Source organism: Dendronephthya gigantea, unplaced genomic scaffold (assembly GCF_004324835.1).
Source record: "Dendronephthya gigantea isolate DGI-Jeju-01 unplaced genomic scaffold, DenGig_1.0 000149F, whole genome shotgun sequence".
In the NCBI taxonomy this organism is placed as follows: domain Eukaryota; kingdom Metazoa; phylum Cnidaria; class Anthozoa; order Malacalcyonacea; family Nephtheidae; genus Dendronephthya; species Dendronephthya gigantea.
The window spans coordinates 397,013-411,518 of record NW_021163159.1 but is presented as its reverse complement, the minus strand read 5'-3'; the positions used below and the strand labels follow the sequence as shown (position 1 = coordinate 411,518).

The 14,506-nt window shown below is 38.3% G+C and overlaps 1 protein-coding gene across 1 annotated transcript; it reads right to left on the bottom strand.

Annotated features, from left to right (window-relative positions):
- Positions 1-1,235: 1,235 nt before the first annotated feature.
- LOC114536838 (ATP-dependent RNA helicase DDX3X-like) lies at positions 1,236-14,038 on the bottom strand. Its single transcript, XM_028558177.1, has 17 exons — positions 13,933-14,038; positions 13,628-13,700; positions 11,895-11,993; positions 11,225-11,437; positions 11,019-11,088; positions 10,756-10,855; positions 10,300-10,347; positions 9,671-9,761; positions 9,485-9,561; positions 8,835-8,930; positions 7,741-7,901; positions 7,225-7,369; positions 6,744-6,888; positions 6,282-6,463; positions 5,883-6,000; positions 5,077-5,230; positions 1,236-4,679 (listed from the first exon to the last, which is right to left on the bottom strand). Exons 1-17 carry the CDS (start codon positions 13,975-13,977, stop codon positions 4,424-4,426), a joined length of 2,073 nt encoding a protein of 690 aa, XP_028413978.1. The 5' UTR covers positions 13,978-14,038; the 3' UTR covers positions 1,236-4,423.
- Positions 14,039-14,506: the final 468 nt, after the last annotated feature.

Here is a 14,506-nt window from a genome sequence, read left to right as displayed (position 1 = left end):
TGAGCATTCTTCAATTTTGTCTCGAAAATAAGTTTTTTTAGCGCTTTTCATTGCAGCATTAACCCTGTTCCGTTCTGATTTATACTTATTTCAATGTGCCGTAGATGAATGTTTTATTGCATGCTTTTTATGAAAATCTCTGGTTCTCATTAATCGTTTAACGTCAGATGTTATCCAAGGCACCGAGCTGCCTCTTATTCTCTTGCACCGAATAGGCGCGTGCCTATCAAGTATCTCGAGAAAAAGGGATCTCCAAACATGCCAGGATACATTAGGATCGTCAAATTGGTGTACAATTTCCCAAGGGATTTGCGATATTTCTTCTATAAAATCGCTTTCAACAAAATTTTTGTAGTCACGGATTTCTTTATAAGTGTGCCTTAATTTCGGTACTTTAATACTTTTAACTGCAAAAATCAAACTGTGATCCGATATTCCAAGATGGATCACGCCAGAATTTATTATATTTTCAGATCTGTTTGTTAAAAAAAGGTCGATTAAAGTTGCCGATTCTGCGGTCACTCGTGTTGGTTCAGTGATTAATTGATCCAATTGGTATAAAGAACATGACAGTTGGAGTCTCCGCGTATGGGAGTCTGGAACTGCTTTAACAAGATCACAGTTCATATCTCCAACAATCATTAGTTCTTTATTTTCAAGATCGCATTTACACAGAAATAAATCGAGTTCATTAAAGGCGTCGTTATTGGAATTAGGCGGCCTATACCAAACACTTACTAAGAAAGCCACTCTATGTGGTCTACGTACTTCAATACATATTATTTCAAGCGTTTCTGGAAGGAGATCTTTCCTTTCAGAATATGAATGAAGGTTGTATGAATGAAGGTTGTATGAATGAAGGTAATATGAATGAAGGTTGTATGAATGAAGGTAATATGAATAAGGTAATATGAATAAGGGTAATATGAATGATGGTAATATGGATGGTGACAGCACGACTCCTCGAATGAAGGTAATAAGCATGAGAGTTCTTTGCTTTTCCGACCTGAATGTCCGATTCCTCAAGGTAATACCCGGATATTTGGGTATTCGTATACCCCCTGGCCGCGCTTGTATTTTGTCAAATTTCAAGCAGTGAAAAGACCTCATATAAGTCATATAACCTTGGTCCGCAGTCATTATATATAAATTATATTTACGTTGCGATCCTCGGTAAATAACTTACATATAATGTAATTAACTAACATTAACGGAACATTTCATTAAAAGTAAAACTTAATTTTTATTTTTAATTTCTTTCGCCTATAGGCTATTTTAACAAAGACATTTTCAAATGTTCTTGATAACTAAAGGACTTCTTGCTTTATATTACGTAGATTTCGTTAAATTTATAACAAGCAAAACTTAATATTAAACTATCAATTTACAGAAATACTCGATAATGACGGACTTCAATAAAATCCGTCTAAAAATAAGCCAGTTTGAAATAAAGATTCTGCACACATCCACCCAAAGGTGGACAAAAACGGAAGGAGCAGGTTCTGAGTAAATGAAATAAAATTCAAACAAAAAACGCATGAGTGAAGAGAATCAAAACTTCAAACTGGCACATTTACATGCAAGATATCAAACCTAATTCAAGGTAATATTAGTACGCCCCTGCGCAAACGAAGGCGAGATCTGAGTTTACAAGAGGATGTTCGAGTTTTAAGCAAGGGTCATCATGCATGGTGATCAAAGGTGCAGTGTTGCTTAATTCTCACTATAAATCTGAACAAATGCAAAGTTGATGGTCACATAGTTAACGAGTGGATCTTTATAGTTGGACAACTAGCACTCGTTTGCTGAAAAATATTTCGGCTGTGAACAATATATTAAGTGTTATATATTATATGCCAGATTAACGGGTAGACATTTAAGGATATTTTGTCCGCTTTTACGGCGTATCAACGTTTAACATTTGCACTTTCAGATATATCTCAATATTAAGTTTGATAGAAATATTCCTAGAGCGTATTTTTTAATAGTTACGGACGGAACGCAGGTTTAGTGGGGGGGTGCAACTTACATGACGTGTGCTCTTATATATCAACTCTCGTCTTCGCCTGGCAGAGGTTTGTGTAGTTTTGTAAAACAGAAGAGAGTACCCGATCGTCCTCTTCTATTTCAAAGTAGCGTATGCGCATCTCTTATATACATACATAGCGTTCACATATAATAAATATTTCGAGCCTCATTCTCTTGCAATGAGCAAACGCTCGATTCAAATTTATAGCCTACAGAATTAAATTACCTTGGAATATTTCTACCTATCTGTACAAAACCTTAGGAATATTTATAGTTCTATACAGCATCCCTATGTATATATCTATATAAATCGGTGCTGAGCAATGCAGCCGTTCTATATACCTAATCTCTTTTTCACTTGCGGTACCAATGAACTCGCTGGTGCGCTGCGAGCATGCAGTTACTGCATGCAGCCGGTAATGAAATCTTTAAACGGATTAGGTCTGGGTTGATTTCGACATCCAGGTGATCTCGTGCACATGCTTTAGCCAAAAAGCGCTAGTGTGTCGGAATAGAAACCATTCTGCTGTATTTGATCAATTACAGCTTTTGTCATTCTTTATGAAACAGAAATTTCGTGATTATGTTTAGTTATCAGCTATATAGCACTGTCGTATATTTGAAAACGAAATAAAGCATATTTCAAGAGACATTAAGTTTGCTTCAACCGAGAAATGGACAACTAGTTCCAGTCCTTTCCCGCCATTTTATATCACCTGGTTTACTATATCGAAGAAGTGAGGAAAATAATAAGTTTTTTTTCACTCTGGGGCGCTTGCAGCGAGTTGGTTTTGGTGTGACTGGCGGAAAAGAGCTTCTAAAATGCTTACACCAATCTTGCATAAGTTAAACATCGAATATTTATATGATAGGTTCTACGATATATAAAATAATTGCACACATGTGCATTGATACAAAAAAAGCCGCTCGAGTGACTCGACATGTGTCGGCCATCATGGAAACCGCTTCTGGGAATTCACAAAGCCTTGCTATTGACCGCGTTTTATTTCCCAAATTCGTGACGCAGAAATAAGCAAGGCGGGTGGCCAAGTTGAAATGTCAACAAAGCATCCATACAGCGGAATCGAGCAACGAAATATATTGAGCATGCATGAAGAAATATTTCACGTACGTGAAGGTATAATGGACAAAATATTTGATGTGGAAAGTTGGAAAAATTTTGAACTATATACTAGCAAATATGTGCAGATGCCGTTCGCACATATTGTAATTATGTGTTTTGAGTTTCAGTTTGAACTAATTGCCGTGAGTATATGTCATGGTGGCTGATGTAATAGAATGTTTGATTTCAGAATATTAAGACATATGTAGTTCCTTGTTCACAACAATTACGATCAAATTTATGGAATACTTGCATGGGATTAGTAATGTTTGGAACATTTTATGAATGCTTCATTTAAAGCAATGAAAATTGCTAATAAATCCACAAATATTTATGATCGTAAATATTTCTCTATATATTTGAATCATCATTTTAACAAATGTTTTAATACCCCCGAAGGGTCTCATTTCTCGATGAAAACAATCCTTTTGGTAATACGATGGTCAAATAAATTTGAAAATTTTAAATTGAACTAAATTGTCGAGTTGTCACTGCTGTGAAAATGTTTCAAACATTACGAAAGTGTATGTCTTCCTTGTCCTAATGTGCGTAATCTCCGAAAGCTCGCAAGATAGGATTGTTGTCACTAGGCCGATTCAATTATCGGTAGATGATTCAGTGCAGGGAAAAGAATTAACAATGTAGCATTTTAATGTAAACTCACAACTGTCCACTTAATTAATATGTACTATGAAATAAAATATACTAAACAGAACAAAAACCTCAAATGCACGCGTCGGATATGACATGAGTGGAAAACGGCAATTTCATAGGCAATTTCAAGCAGATATATGCATCGAAACGGCAATTTCATAGTTCTTTTTTGTAATTTTCCTAAACTTCTTTCATTCCTGCCGTATCTGCCTTCGTCGCAATGCAAACGTTGATCTTCTATCAAACTTACTTGTTCTTCTTTTAACAAAGGGCAAACAGCTAATCACTGGATTATCTCGATCAACATTTCAAAAGACGAACTGCCATCACGTCTCTCCACTTGTATCTTTGGTTTTGCCACCGCCACCGTTCAACTATAAGTTCCGTAAATACCAAACGTATTTCCAAGAGATTTTTATTCCGGAGACTTCAGAACGATCCATTTCACATTTTCGCCACTGTTATTTAAGTTTTTTTTTCAAACAAGAGCAAGAAGAAGTCCTTCGAAAACTGCAATGTCCACGTTATCAAGATTCAAACGTATAACTGAACACATTAACCCAAGTTAAACTGAATAATAAATGTTAAAGATGAAACGTGACACTGAAATACTTGTTATCAATTCCACCAGTCGTTCGAGCGACCGCCCATGTTGCCAGGATTACCACGTGGAGCATAGCCACCATAACCTCCATAGCCACCATAGTTTCCGCCACCTCCGTAAGGCGCACCGCCGCCATAGTTTCCGGCACCATAACCTTGACCATAGCCTTGCCCATAACCAGGGTTGCCCTGCATGTAACCGCCGCCACCACCACCGCCGCGGTTGGCTTGTTGACGATAATCACGCGAACCGAATGCGCTGTTACCGGTGCTGCGGAGAAAAGAGTGATGAAGATTATAAAATCAACCGAATTTGGAAAAATTATTCTACATCGGCTGAAGTGCAACTGATTTATCATCTGATTTTTTTGTCTACATTGCACGACTACATAATTATAATACGACCAAACGTTGCCTTTGGTAAGATTAACACCGTTTTGGTCAGTCCGGGTAGAAAAATATTTCCCTTCGGTCTCAAAGCACTAGGGGAAAATATTTTTCTCTATCTGGACCTCCAAGCCGGCGAATAATACGTATATATTGACAAAAGATCACTGATAATCCTTCAACCACAATGACAAGATATTTATAATTCACAGGCCTCTTTGGGTCAAACAATGACCATATTAGTGTGACCTTGATATTCGGATTACAGTGTGAACACATACCGTCGGTAGTTCTTGTTGCGAGAGCCGCCGCTGTGATACTCTCCTGCAATCGATTCCAACCAAGTGGGCACTTCTTGTTTTGCTTCAGTCAATATCTGCACAAGAACTTTGCTGATGTTCCTGTTGCGATCATTGAAGAATGAGGTCGCCAAACCTATATGTATATAAGCGGAAGGGGGGAGAAGTTTGAGTTTCACCGAAAAATGTATTGCATATGCCGCACCTATAAACAATGCTTGACCGCGCGGTTTCCCATTAAAGCGGAATTTTAGATCGAACGAAATTTTTCGTCTGATATTCTTTTCAATTGTGAGGATTCGACCGCAGCGGATTTCCTTCACCGGCAACAAAATTCCGCCTAGTGGAATACCACCTTAATGGGAATTTTTCGAACAAAAATTTCTTCGCATCATTTTCTTTCGTACGTTTCAATTCAACCGTAGCGGTCGAAACCCTTGACCCCCACAATTATTAAGAAAAAAAATATTTTTCGATCGATATAATTCTGGCTGGTGGAAAACCGGCGGAAGACGAACATAGAAAGTGTTACTTAAATCAAGCAATTTAGAAGAACTTATGCTTTAAGTTTGGCAACTGAAATCAGCAACGCATTGATTGGCGTACGAAGTCACAGGGGTTTAATTCTCGTTCTTGGTTTGCAAGTTATCCTGATCAGGCATTAATAGTTTGGTCGCAGGAGAGAACAAAATTAAGTGGATGAATAAATCTCTAAAAGAAAAAACTGTCCTATGTGAACTTCCATATGAAGGTATGGTATTAAAAAGGACGATGTGTAAACATTGTACCTGTGTTACCCACACGACCAGTACGACCAATACGATGGACATACTCTTCAATATCACTGGGCATGTCAAAGTTGATCACGTGCTTCACATGTGGTATATCCAAACCACGAGCAGCGACCTACAATACAAGAGTGGAGATCATGAAACTTTTTCATCATACAACTCACAGCAGAACATCTTTGACCATATTAAGTACAGGGGCTGGCTTTACTGTAGCTGATTAACTGTTATGCACACGCTGTTGTGCACTCCCCCGCTGACGAGAGTTCAGATAAAATGAATCTGGCGTTTTTTTCAAAATTGAAATTTTCGGTGGTTCCGACGGGCTTCGGAGAGTCGGCTTATATGCAGAGTATAATGATGCAACGTACATTAAGTCACTGTACTGAGTTTACTTACCGCAGTTGCCACGAGGATTGGGGTTCTGCCACTACGGAACGAATGCAACGAATCCTCGCGTTCTCTTTGGGAGCGATCGCCGTGAATGGAAGTTGCGGGATACTTTTCCCGGTACAAGAAATCTTCCAAGGCGTCTGCTCCTTTCTTGGTTTCCACAAAGACCAAAGTCAAAGACTCTGGACCTGGTTGAAGCAACGTTAAAAATTGCGATTAATGGATGATTTTACAGCCGATGGCTATAGAATACATTTTGGTCTGGGGGCGGAGCTCTAACAGTCGTAGAAGATTTTGTAACCGCAGCAAAACTAAAATTCCCGAGTACTAATATAGGAGCTGAAGGTTCGCGTGGGTCGCACCCTAGCTTTGTGAACATGCCCAAATTACTTTCTTTTGCAGTTTCTTATACTAACAACTGTGCCTAAAAACTCAAACTGAATTAACCTGCAGTGTCGTGAAAAATACCTGAAGCATTGAGTAAATCCAAAAGGAATGATCTCTTGTCGACATCATCAACCCAGACAATCTTTTGTGTGATATTTTCACTGGTGGAGCCAACGCGTCCGACGGCCAGGAAAATGTAGTTGCTTAAGAAATCGCGAGCAAGTATCTAATAACGTGCAAAAGAAAAGCAGTGTAACTAATATGATCATTGGCGATAACTTCATGTCCAATGTTAAAGTGGAAGATGTAACCATTTTAAGCTTCAAGAACATTTTAAAAATCGATGTGCTATGTGAAAACAGCACTGAAATATGTGGACCGTCACTACTCCACACTACGAAAATCATTGTCAAAATTGTTGATACAACTTGGCGAAGCATTAATTTTTTGTCGTTGTTTTTTACTTAAATTTAAAAATACCTCTTATTAAGATTTAACCTACATGTAAGTCACTTGAGACTTTGCGTCCTAACTTTTAACAAATACACTCAACATTATATACCTGTATTTCCTTCGGGAAGGTTGCACTGAACATGAGCGTTTGTCGATCACCAGTCTTTGGCATCGTATCTTGCTCCACAATTCGTCGAATCTGTGGCTCGAAACCCATGTCCAGCATTCGATCAGCCTCGTCCAACACTAGAAATCTGAAGAAGAGACACCAGACACCAGATCAGTCTGAGTAAAATTTAGTGGTTTCAGATTCAACGACCGTTTCCAACATGGTAAAAATTTCCATGCCTCATACAAAAGTACATATACAAATTTTGCAAACTTTGCAAGGCTATATTTTGCTGCAAATTTTTGCAATTTACTGACGATAGTCGTTTCTGGGAAGCCCATTCTGGGAATACACCTCTTTATACGTAAGACAAAGATTTAGTGAAATGATACAATTGTCCAGGTAAGCCGAATCATACGAGGTGAGCGGGCCCTGGGTTTCCCCAAGCGACTTTTGATAACGAACAGAGCAAATACACCTGAGCATAACATGGCGAAGTTAATTTTTTTCTCTTACTTGCAGACATCGAGACCGATTTTGCCGCGATCCAACATGTCCACAAGACGACCAGGAGTGGCAACGAGTAGGTGACAGCCACGGTCCAAGTCACGCATCTGCTGGCCAACGTCTGCACCGCCATACACTACTGATGGCCGTACGTGAGACCGGTAGGCAAACTGAAATAAGTGATTAAGCAGTTAGTCCTGTACACCTTTCTTAACCTGGCGTATGTGACACATACGGATTAACACATAGCTAGGTAAAACACGTCAGATTTCAAATTTCGACATCAGACAAAGGACGTTAATGTGGTATTGGCACTCGATTTAACTGGTCATAGTTGTCAATTGTAGACAACTATATACGTACTGTTTTTCTATCGTGCAAATGAGCCTTAACACATTTCAAACCAGGAATAAACCTTTGAACTAACGGGGGGAACAAGGTTAAAAAAGATGGAAATGGTGAACAATTATGTCAAGTCTTTGTGCACAAGTTCCTATAACAATGAACAAACTCCAGCCGAGTTCCCACGATCATGTCGTTCGACCATAGTTACATAAAACAAGCAGATAGGCCAGTTCTCTTTCATACCCGGTAAACTCTAAGGGAAACATTGTTGTGCAGAGCATTGTGTTTCCTTGTTCGCCCACTAGATAAAATCATTGTGGTGAAAACAAATTTGCTTCAGAAGAGCAGACATTCTTCTATTAAGTTATCAAAAGTGTTCAAACATTCGTATAATGAAAACATTCATACACAAGATAAACCGCCATGGACACTTTTCTTTTCACTCTTGTTCTCAATGTTTTAAATACAGTACCCAATATTTGCGATATTGTCTCTGCAAGAATGATTCTGCATGCAACCATAGTCGAATTCATATTAGAGACGGGAAACTCATCGAAGACGGGAGACTTGTCTGATATTTTCCGTTAAGACGGGAAAATTCCGAATTTTTCCGTGTTAACAGTCTTCCGTCTAAACAGACGGGTACGTTTGACGGGAATCCCGTCTGGGCGAAAAACGGGTTGTTTTGCAACAATATTTTGCCGCAATAGACTGCCTGAGCATGCTGTACAAAAGTATTACATTGCATGAACTCCAACCTTTTTAGCTTCATCCAGGATCTGAATGGCAAGCTCGCGAGTGGGAGCAAGAATAAGACCGATAGGGAACTGCTTTCTTCGGCCAAGATGTTTCATCTGAAAGAAAAAACCAAACTTTTTAATTTAAAACGAGGTTTCAAGGGAACGTGATTCCGAAACGCGACGCAAGTTTAAAAAATTCCAGTTGTCAGAAACCAACTGTAATGTACCCAGAGTACTTGTTGACTTGTTTGGTATCAACAGTTCTAAAATCCTGGGACGGGTAATTTCAAGATTCACGCACGCAGTAACCCGATGAGCCTAATTGAGGATTTCTTGAGGATAGGAACGAAACTAATTAAAAAAACCCCAAGAAATGTACAGGTACAGTGTGTTGAAATGTCTTCGTGCAATCGAAATCAACACTTTTATAAACTGTGAAGCCTTTTCCTTGATTTAATTGTACTAGAACTCTCGGCAATTTCCAAGGGTAAGCACCTTACGCAACTCAAGCTTGATTCCAAGGGGAGCACCCTGTACATATATATACGTAGGATTCGTATCGGGAGGAAATCAATGCAGGTTATCATTGTATACAGAAGCCTGTGCTCAAGCGTAATTTGGTCGGAATTTTCCCTGCATAGTAGCTACAATGAATCGTAACGACATACGTCTGGTGGAGCTGGCGGTCCTTCTTCAAATATTCTACTCAGAATTGGAATAAGAAACGCGGCAGTCTTGCCAGAGCCTAGGAGGAAAAACGAAGTTATTTAATTTTTACACGCTCCTCGAGGTATACCACGCTTTCCTAACGGATCAATGCGTAAATGCTATTGGTAATGAGGTGGAAACGATACCTGTCTGGGCACAGGCCATAAGATCACGCGAATTCTTGATGATCGGGATAGCATGCTTCTGCACCGGAGTTGGTTTGGAATAATGGCACAACTGGGATGAAAAAATATGCACTAAAATTAGCTATGACCCGTGCAGGGTAGAGAGCTTATGGCGGGCCGGGTAAGACACGACTGCGAGACGGGGTGACAACAGCAGGTTTGCATGTGTCTTAATCTAATCATAATAGCTTAATCTGGAAATCTTAATCTTATCGTGAAAACAGTCAAAAAAAAAGTTCCTCTAAATATTTCGCAGAAAAAACCCCAAGAAAGTATCGACTCGTGCTGCTTTTAAAATATCACGTAGTAAGGACTACGAAGTTTTCTCAAAATGCTGTAGTCAGATGAGGGACGAGTCTATGGCGTCAATATCACGAATAACACGTCAATATGACAAATCTTGTAGCGGTAGAGGTAGACATAATCAAATCTAAAAGTTGTTTTTTTTGGGGGGGGGGGGAAGACGTGGCTCGTGTCACGTTATATAGACACGCGGACGAGAAAGCATTATAGCCTCCCAACTAAAGACATACTGTAGCCTACATTAGGACGAATTTTAACATCCCACAGCTTGAAAAACGGGTACTTACACCAATGTTGTGCGTGATAACTTCCCCAAGATCTGCACAATCACCAAACTAAATGTGAAACAAACGATGCACTGGATTAAAATTGATGTTTGTCACTTGCGTGTGTTATTTACAGTCCCAACAAATGTTGTGAAAAATAAGTACTGTTAATTTCGAGACGATACAATGCACACTATCAAGAATTCGCAAGCTAAAAACTGAGACGGACGCAGAGTGCAGCAGGGGGGAAAGATGCTCTTTCATATCTTTCAAATTTTATATCTTAAGTGTTGAAATGCAACGAACGAGCCTCAAGAATAGCACATTTTAACAATAGTATAGTTTCTAGTCTTCAAACTTCGTAGGGGACCTCGTGTCCTATGTTTTTTCGCCTAATGTAGCTAGCTCATGTCCTATATCTATGCTAAATTCGAACAATAAATAATAAAATGTATGTAATGTACATGGTGAACTTACGTTATCAATATGAGCAGGGCATTTGTCACCGGTCGCTTCTACTGGGATATCCTCATATTTATCGAAGTTGATGCCGGTGTTGGATGCCGCAAACAGCTCTCTATAATACAAAAAAGTATCATTATCTGTGTGATCCAATAGCAAATATTAGCTGAATATCTAGGTCAGTCACACTTTCTTTCAAACTGACGTTTTTTTCAAACTGACCATAAACATGGGTAAAGTTTGTTAGCTGGCATACATCTCAAACAGATCTAAATTACCTTTCCAATCGGTCATTCCTCGGCAATAACTTTCCCCACTCTTCTGCGGGGGGAAGAGACGTCCAAGAATCTGCAAGTTAACACATTACAGTACACTTAAGTTTTGAGAAATTTGTGAACATTGAATCACGTGATTGTACGCAGTAGAAAGTTGCCTGCACAACATTCTGTAAAGCACACTGGGGTGAAATGGATCTCCAAAGTACCTTTGGGGGAGTCATAGTTCCTGTCTTTGAAGCCACCCCCACCACCACCACGTCGACCATACCCGCCACCATAACTGTTTCTATTTCCACCACTACCAAAGTTGTTGTAATGGTTGCCAGAGTAGCCACCTCCGTAACCACCACCACTATAACCACCATAACTATTGCCACCATAGCCGCCACCACGTTCATAGCTGGATGAACGGGAATAGCCTAAACGAAAGAATGTAAATATTCTAAACATTATGGGAATTTTTATTCAATAAGCAAAATTCTCTGTTTGACACATACATACAGTACAGTAAAACTTTAAGCGTAAGTTGGACAGGTTAAGAAGTAACAATTTTATCTCTGAAAACTCAATTTTCAAAGTTTGAGAGAAAGGAAGTTAGAACTTCTAATGTTTGAGCTGTTGGTCCAGGGATGTTAAGAAGTCTAGTGGCAATAAATGTCCAACTCTATAAAGTTTGAAAAAATTGTTCTTTTGCACTTTGTGAGAAAATTTCAATATCCTTAGACTGACTCTTCTGGCCACAAAAACCAGTTACCAAAATTATTAACTTTATAAATAACAAAATTATTATTTTAAAATTGTGAGGTGCAAGCCATCAATCAATAAACTGTGGTGAAAAGTAAACATGTTAAAAACTTCAATCATGTTGTAACATACCTCGGTTTCCACCTCTACCACCATGATAATTTTCCTGAAAAGAATCTGCTGAACGTTGATTGCTTCCACCTCCTCCACGGAGATGAGGAGGGATGTAAGCTGTGAAAAAAATATAATTGAATGTCATGTGAAATAGCCGGGTTCATATTATGTAGTAGAGAGATGTTTATTGCAGGCCTGACTTGCATTAGATGAAAAGGCTTAGTTGCTTATTGCTTGGATAGAAAAGTTTTATAAAATAAATGTTTTTTACCAAATTATAAAAACAAGTCTTACTACCAATATGCAATTTTAAATACAGCAAACCATTAGAAGTCCAAATCCACAAATAATTTTTTCATGAGAGTGGTGCAGATTATAAGAATATTTTGTGCAAAACATGGCAATATAACATTTCATAGGCATTTTAAATGTCTTGTTACATAAATCTGTCGGAAAATTTTTATACAAGGCTAAAAACTGTGAGCCTACAGTTTATCAGCATGGAACAATGCTGTGCTGCCAATATTGTTCACACATCAGGTGTAACAATATTGTTCGCTGTTGATAACAACTCTGAACAATGTGTGCAGCACAACATTGTTCCATCCCGTTCATATCAATATTGCATCAACTGTTTTTAGGTGTGTAGTCTAAAATGATTAAGTACATGCACTTTGCATGCTGTTTTTGAATTAATACACGGTATATTATACAGATGAAAAAACACAGATGAAAAGAGGAGTGCAATTACATTTGAAACTATGCAATCATCCATAATTGTTGAAATGCTATAAATTCTAATGAAGTTCTTCTAATAGTTTGTAAAAAAACTATTTTTTGACTTCTTAGTTATAACATTTTGACATTATAACTACACGTGTAACTACAACATAATATTTCAAATATATAACTACAAGTACTGGTCATTGAAATTACAAATCACACAATAGCAGAGTTTCTTTCACAAAAAAAATGAAAATAGACTTAAGTGGAGCATGTGGCAATAAATGTCGGCTGAAAAAGGCACACCTTGAAGCAGCATGTGTTCGGGCTACTTCTACCAAATCTGGATAGTTATAACTGTCAGATAGGGATTCAAAATTTCCCAAGATTTGGTACAACCCCTGATTACAAGTTAATATTTGTCAGGTTCTTCTAATAAAGTCAGGTTCTTCTTCAGTAATTCTCAAGTCTAAATCTATAATTTTATGGTTGTCAAACATTATCACATGGTTGATAAAAATACATCTAAATGTGATGGACAATGTTATCTCTACTTTGTACACCTTGCCTTTGTTGGCTAGCAAGGGGAAAATCTTAAAATAAGTTGATAGGCTTTCTATGAAGATTACAAGCAGGGAACCAGCACATGTTGTCAAGGACTGATACAATTCATTTCATCACAAAACTAAGTATAAGAATTACTGACTATGTTGTATTAAAATATATAGCTGTTGATGCTCAAAACATTTCAGGCTTTAATAAAAACACTCAAGAGATAAGCCCTGGCCATGTTGCAACACCATAAATGGCTAAATGAAAAACAATGAATACTATAAACGATTTTCTATTACATAAACGGTGCTCGTATAAATTTAGTTATGTAAAGGAATTCTACAAAACCGCTTTCTATGAGATTTCACCATTTTTTGTCGTCTAGATTATAGTCTCTCTACGCTTGATACAACAGGCAACACACTTAGAAGACATTCCAAGCAAAAAACTACCGATAAAACTACACAATAACTTACTGTTTTGTGGTGACTTTTGTGTGCCAGGGGTCCGGCTTTGCGGATCTCCGGCGTTCAAGTCTAGGCCAGCAAACTGTAAAATCGAGACGATGAAACATGAATATGAAACGTAAAATTTTCAAGGTATTGATAAATAGGGCGGCAGGCAACTCCAAACAGCCAGCTAGCTAACAGGGGGATATCTATAGCAGTCTATCAGTGAATTTTAACGATGACAAGGCTGTTTTATAGCACTGTATTCAATGGGGCAATTCTGCCAGCGAACGACGAGAATCGCGTTCATAGTTGGCCGACAAGATACTTACTTGCTGATCTAGACTTCGGTTAGAATCTGGGGCACCATGACTCATAACGGTAGAGATAATATTGTGAGAAAATTCAACTGTCGCTCCTCGTTGTTTAAAACAAGTGAAATTGTGAAAAGTGAAAATTATTCACTGAGCCTTCGAGCTTCGCTGACGTCACCTGCTTGGCATGCGCCAAATTTTTGCTAAATCACTGACCTCAAAACTGTGGCATGATCACAGTTGGAGCCGGTAGTACTTTAGCCTTTAGGTTGTACTGTGGTTGTACGAAAGCCGGAAAAGATATTAATTGTTTTCAACCCTTTTAAGCATACTTAAAAAGCAATGAAATTACAAATTTGGAGCTGACGGTTATGAAAGAGTAGTTTCCCAGTAGCCCAATAGATTGTTCTCAGCAGATTTTTGGCACCTTTTCGAACAAGGATTAGAACGAAACCGATCAGTAGACTTTTAAACTTTAAAGTATTTTTTCACTGTATTACTATTTTATTATATTAGACACCTTTAGGAATTTTTAACGGCAACATTTCGGCGTTTTTGATGCACGATCTTCTTCGCTTCGGGGCCGTTAATT

Excerpts from the sequence above, each read along its gene's own strand:
- LOC114536838 (XM_028558177.1), bottom strand. The coding sequence starts at position 13,977 with ATGAGTCATGGTGCCCCAGATTCTAACCGAAGTCTAGATCAGCAA. Across the intron at positions 11,994-13,627 it reads ACAAAAGTCACCACAAAACA|CTTACATCCCTCCTCATCTC; the intron begins GTAAGTTATTGT and ends TTTTTTTCACAG. Across the intron at positions 4,680-5,076 it reads CGCAACAAGAACTACCGACG|CACCGGTAACAGCGCATTCG; the intron begins GTATGTGTTCAC and ends TTTTCTCCGCAG.